The sequence below is a fragment of the Cryptomeria japonica genome, chromosome 2 (assembly GCF_030272615.1).
Source record: "Cryptomeria japonica chromosome 2, Sugi_1.0, whole genome shotgun sequence".
NCBI lineage: Eukaryota > Viridiplantae > Streptophyta > Pinopsida > Cupressales > Cupressaceae > Cryptomeria > Cryptomeria japonica.
Genome location: NC_081406.1, coordinates 14,076,050 through 14,082,363, shown reverse-complemented (window position 1 = coordinate 14,082,363; position 6,314 = coordinate 14,076,050). Strand labels below are relative to the sequence as shown.

General features: G+C 33.0%; 1 protein-coding gene across 1 annotated transcript; it reads right to left on the bottom strand.

The window, feature by feature from the left end:
- Positions 1–3,118: 3,118 nt before the first annotated feature.
- On the bottom strand, positions 3,119–5,510 carry LOC131042104 (early nodulin-like protein 9). The gene is made up of 2 exons (XM_057975417.2): positions 5,084–5,510; positions 3,119–3,929 (listed from the first exon to the last, which is right to left on the bottom strand). Exons 1-2 carry the CDS (start codon positions 5,277–5,279, stop codon positions 3,481–3,483), a joined length of 645 nt encoding a protein of 214 aa, XP_057831400.1. The 5' UTR covers positions 5,280–5,510; the 3' UTR covers positions 3,119–3,480.
- Positions 5,511–6,314: the final 804 nt, after the last annotated feature.

Genomic DNA, 6,314 nt, shown 5'->3' with positions numbered 1-6,314 from the left:
ACCAGAGGATCTAGCTATGATACCAATTGTTAGTAGCAACCAAAAAGGAAGACTGAGAGGGGGGGAGGGTGAATTAGTCTTCACCAGAATAACAAACAAAACATAGATTTGATAAATTGTAGTAATAAGACAAATAAGAAAATTAAGACCACAACACACAACACCAAGATTTTGACATAGAAAACCTGGTTAAGTGAAAAACCAGGGTGGGAACCTCCCCACAATAAGATGATACTCTGTAGTAGTATGTGAAAATATTACAATGGGGAATGCACATGCATTCAGGCACACTGCCTAGAGCTCAATGCTCAAATATAATGGCCCAGAAGGCTACAACCTTCAGGGAAGTCTCACTAACTTCCAATAAGATTCAAACTACAATTCGGAAGAAATGAACTGAAAGAGTAGCATCTCCAAATGCCTAATTACAGTTCTGATTAAGCACAAATGTCTTCCCTGCAACACCAATCTCACTTCAAACTCAACACCGAAGGATAATTCACTTGTCCGCACACAAACTTCTCTCTAATAATGCAGACATAACATCGACACCCAAATTACATGACTATATCACCTATATATATAATTCATCAACCTTGACAACAAAGTCGGCTAAACCATCAACCCTCAATTACAAAATTACATCACACGATATAAAGATCAACCACCAGACCAATATAATGGTTTGCATAGCATAACATGGTCCTAAAACAAATTCCCAAATGCACAACTCCACCGGAAATCATGCCAAGGTCAACCACAAACTGCACTTGTAACAATAGATTTGTGTGTCGAAACACTTAAATTAAGTTATAATGTAAATGCATTTAGAGACAACTCCTAGCTCATCAAAAGAAATTAAACTTAGTGGAACCACACAAACATTTAATTCACTAGCACTGTAAAGCTAGGTTAAGCTACATTACACTAGTGCATCTTTATCACATACTTGACATGATTGTGAACTTGTATTCTCTTTATAGGTTGACCACTACCAAGTTAAGCCAATGATTACTCTTCTCATCTTGAAGCGAGCCTCATTTTGCTTCTTAGCACAACCCTCATAAAAAATAAGTTCAAAGTGAAGGTGAATTATTTTAAAAGTCCACATCAATAGTAAACTAGGTTGTGACAAACAAACTGATCTACATGATATGGCCCCATTTGAAACCATGCCACATGGTACAATTTAATTCTTAGAAGCATAATCTTAATAGAATTTTAGTATAATCTTCTGATCTCTAAACTACATTATACTTTTTTTATTCTAATCACTGCTTACATTACATTAAATCAAAATAACCACTTCATTAAAACAAATAAATAATTTGTCCTTATCCAATTACATAAATTAATAACTATTTTAAATAGATCCAATTTAGTGGTTGAGCATTAAGAACATAAAGATATCCTAAAAACATTATTTTGTTCATATAATAGAAAAACAAGATATGAATTCACAACTTAAAAAAGTTTAACCCTTAACCTCCGTAAACCTTGACTAATGAAAAATAACTTTAAAATATTAATTATATAAAAAAATATAGGGGTGTTGTATACAAACATTATAAAAACATGTTTTTAAAAAATCTATATTTCAAGTGAGATAAAGAGGAAGTTGACTAATAAAAGAAGCAAAAGGGAACGTTTAGATTCTTCATGGTCACCTTTATGGAGTGGCAAAATTCTATCTACTTTATTTTATTTGGAAATAACTATTACAATTAGATTTTGGTTGCTTTTTCATTATCTTTCATTTTGTGGAATATAACTTTCTTTATATGACTTTTATTTAGTAGAAATTAATTGTAGTTAGTTTGATAATTTCAGAATGTTATAAAATTATTATAGATTTATATTTGATGTTTCTTGAGATTTAAAATGGTAGATTAGCAAATTATTTGGAAATCAAAAACATTTTATTGTGATTATGTAAGGACAAATTTAGTTATGTGGGATGGATGTATAGATAGATTTTGAATTCGTCTTGTACCCACAAACTTATCATATACAATTTGTATACTTTTGGTCTTAGTTTGTCTAATAATCCTTTTGATTCGTTCTCTACGTTTTATGAATGTCTAGGAACTTGACAATAGCTATAAATTCTCAAAAGGGCTGTCATTTTGTCACAAGGAACTTTTATCTAGACAAATCCTCATAAAATTAAACAATGATTGAATACAAATAATCTACAGTCATGCAAATGCGACAATTGAAGTGTGTGTATGTGAATAATGATCAAATTTAGCTCTCAAAATCATAGATGATTATAATGAATACATTGGAAGTCTTAAAATAAAGGACATAACAACATATCATTCAAATCTATGTTTGGTTAGCTCTAATGAGAAATAATAAAGGTGGGAAGTCAAACATGTTCTAATTTAAAAAATTAAATTTATGTCCAGTTAGCTCTAAGGAGAAATAATAAAGGTGGGAAATCAAACATATTTACATTTAAATAGTTAAATTTGGGTAGGATGAATCCATGGCCATGAGGCCAATCCTACAATCATGAGCTAATTGTGAGGTAGAAAAAGGGCTAGATTACAATGGATAATATGTGTATCAAATGCATATCAACATGAGAATAATAATTAACCCAATAGAGCGAATGTATAAGAGTGTGAATATGGGAGAGGATAAACGATCGATGTAAAGAAAATTGTATGGTAAAATAGTCATAACATAAGACAAAAGACCCCACTTCATAAAATCTTCTACTATTTACCAATATATCTATATCAAAACACTCACCCCAATATAAACATAAAAATTAAATAAAAATATCTTAAATATACAAATTTCACCATTAAATACTTTATAATAAAATTTTATTATTTGAATAACACATTAAAACTAAAAATTCTATAATGAATAATTCAAAAAACACACCCATTGTCAAAATAAAAAATTCTACAATATAATTCATAAGACACAACCTTATCAAAGGTTTTGTAAAAGAAATAGGAAATTTCGTTGGAGATTGACTTGAAACTATCTAGTTATAATATTGCTTGTAGTTTCTGGATTTGATTGTGTGAGAAATTCTTCAACTATCAATGTTTCACACTCCATGATCCATCATCAGAATGCAATAGAATTCAAGAAAATGTAAGATGAAAGAACGTTATGTTATTATATGTATAATCATTAAAAAAAACTTTGATAAATAAGTCACAATGAGCCAAGTCTGCAATGTCATATGCATCTCCCAAACCCTAATAAGATTTCACAATAAACTTCAAATAACCACAATTTGAGAATTCTTCAAACCCTAGTAGCACTCACTATATATAAGCAACTCTCCAAAATGGACTCAGACTCTCAAACCCTAGACTGCAATGTCATATGCCTTCTGGAGCCCAGACTTCAACTGTACTAGAAGACAGAGACAGAAAAATGGGCCACATAACACTTAGCAGCACTCACTATATATATAAGCAACACCAAAGGCTTGCAGAGCCCAAAACTTGTCTACATGAGAGAGATAGACAGAATTGTGGACAACAAAACAGTTAAAGCTGTTCCACAAGCCTGGAATGTTGGTGCAGCAGCAGCAGTGGTTGGGGGCCTGGCTTCAGGGGAAGGAGCAGGTGCTAACATATCAAAAATTGGAGCTGGAGATGGTGCTGAAAATGGAGTTGGAGCAGGAGCCAGAGCTGAAGATGAAACAGGGGTTGGAGCTGGTGATGCTGATTTGGAACCATGGTTGCGCATACTCATGACGATCACATGGATCTTCTCAGACTTCTTACAGTTGTCACTGTTTCCGCTGATGAAATAAAAGGGGCCAGAGTGAGAGAGATTGAAAACTGTGTGTCCATCTTTGAATGTTGCAATGGCCTGTGAATTGTCGCAATTCGTGAAGTCATCTGCCGAGCTTACTTGCACCACTGAATCCTCGTTTGCATTGTAAACAAACACTTCAACCAAATCCAGAAAACCCAATTAGCAAATGAGTTAAACAATTGCATTGCTCAAAATCCTTCAACTAATTCTTCATTTTCTTTTTCAGCTGTTTTGAATCTACAAAAAATTTAGTACTATATGACAGGCCACCATATTAGTAGTTTAATAAAAGGTGGTTTGGTAGGGGAAGAATTTTTGACGACAAGAATGAAGTTTGATCAAAAATCTTAAAAAAGAAAACTTAGATAGATTTGAAAACAATTTATACTACACAATACAACTTATTTTTTTCCAGAGCTAATGGTGGGATTTCCTGACATGTTTAACTTTTCAATAGTGGCAACCCCAAGAGTTGGAATTCAGCAAATAACTACCCAACCTTATCCGTGGCTGCATTTAAACATTCTGGGTTTTTAAAATAAATTGATTATTTATTAGTTTTGTTTCTACTTAATATTATAAACAAATAGAAAAGCCACATTGCTCAAAACCCTTCAACTAATTCATCATCTTCTTTTTCAAACTGTTGTGAATCTAGAAAAATTGAAGAACTATGTGACAAGCCAATATACAATCAACTGTAGGGTGGTTTGGTACAGGTAGGGTGTAGGGATTGGAATGAAATATGATTTGAAATGTCTAAAAAAGAAAATTCATACAATCAAATTCGAAAAAAATTTATACTACACAATACAATTTAATATTTATCATCATAAGTAATGATGAAATTCTGACATGTTCAATAGTGCGACCCCAAAAATGGAAATTCACATTCTGAGTTTTTAAAATAACACGTGTTTCTACTTAATATTACAAAGAAATATATATGCTAACCTTTTTTAGGAGCTAGAAATCCTAAATTTAAGTCAGAACAAAACTTCAATATTTAAAAAAACAAAAAGTTAAATAGTCATGTTGTATGAATTAACACTATCTAAATTAACAGACAGACTTCTGGATATATTGGGACAAGAAGGATTAAATCAAGGTTTCACTTTCATTTGGCTGTAATTACCCAAATCAAATGTTGATTTAATCCTTGTTACCCCCAATTTACTGGAAAGTCTTTCTATTATATCATGAACTGAGAAAGCTTGATAAACATAACATTAAAGAGAGTGGATTTGAAAATTGATAAACATAACAGTAAAGAGAGTGGATTTCATACAGAGAGTATCTCCAACTTGGAATCTTTTTTCTTGAGCCCACTGACTGTAGGTTTTAGTTTCCATGGTGCTGTTTGGTACTGACCAGCCATTTTTATCTCCAACTGTATACTGAAACCCAGAGCTAACCTCCATTAATGTAGGTGAAAGGAAACAAACAATGGCTATAAACATCACTGCCTGATTACTTCCAGCCATGACTGATAACACAGGGCTTGATGAGAAACTAGAAAGCAAAGCTGTCTAGAAGCAGATGATCTGATCTGACCTGGTCTATGTTTTGTGGTGGTATGGGCTTAGCACATTCAGTTAATATAGTGGTCAGAAGCTTCTCTGGACACCTTTACCTTTAAAGACAGTCTGTCAAGGAACTTGCTGTCTGAATTCACAGTTAAGCTAAAGTAAAAGTTAAGGAATCCCAAATTAGCCACAGTTTAAAGACACTGAGCTTTAATATTTTGCAAGAGCTTAAAAATTGTCTGGGCCACAGCCACAGTACAACTATGGGTCTTATGCTTTGCTTTCCTTTTGGTTTTGGTATAGTCTTTCTTACTTGCTTTGTAATGAGCCATCCTACTGTTAGATGAGGATGAAGATGGTCTTTCTTTTCTGTCAAGCCTTGTAATTTGTTCAGCTCAGCATCCAAAAGAGAGAATAGAATGGTCGCTATTCTTTTGTGACCTGTAGCATTCTTTATGGCCTTTATTCCCTCGTTTATTTTACGCTTTCTTTGAAAAAGAAAATTGCTCGTTAGATTTGGGAATAAAAGATAAAGTTGTGTTTTCACTAGAACAAAGTTGCGTTGTGGGTCTCGTGGCTTCCATCAACAAACGTGTAAAGATATGTGATTATGAGCGAGGCTAAAGCCCATTATTTGAGAGTGGTCCCCAAAATTTATCAAATCACCACTACGCTTCAGTTAATATGCTCCACGTAGGGTCTCACATATGACAACTGCTATGTTGTTTCATATATTGAATATGGTCCCAAGGGGTGGTGTAGTTGGCAAAGGGGTGGTGTAGTCCTATGTACGTTTTGAGGTTGATTGTCTTCATTTCGATTTTACTTCTTGTTAGATTTATTTGGGTCGGCTTACAGCGTTCAATGAACTAGTCAAAAGTAAGACCGAGGACTAGTCAATTTGTCATTATTGTTTTGAAATATTCACATTTTTCTTTACTTTTCTAATTAAAGGTGTAGTTAAATCTCTAATAAATATTGTGATAGAATTTC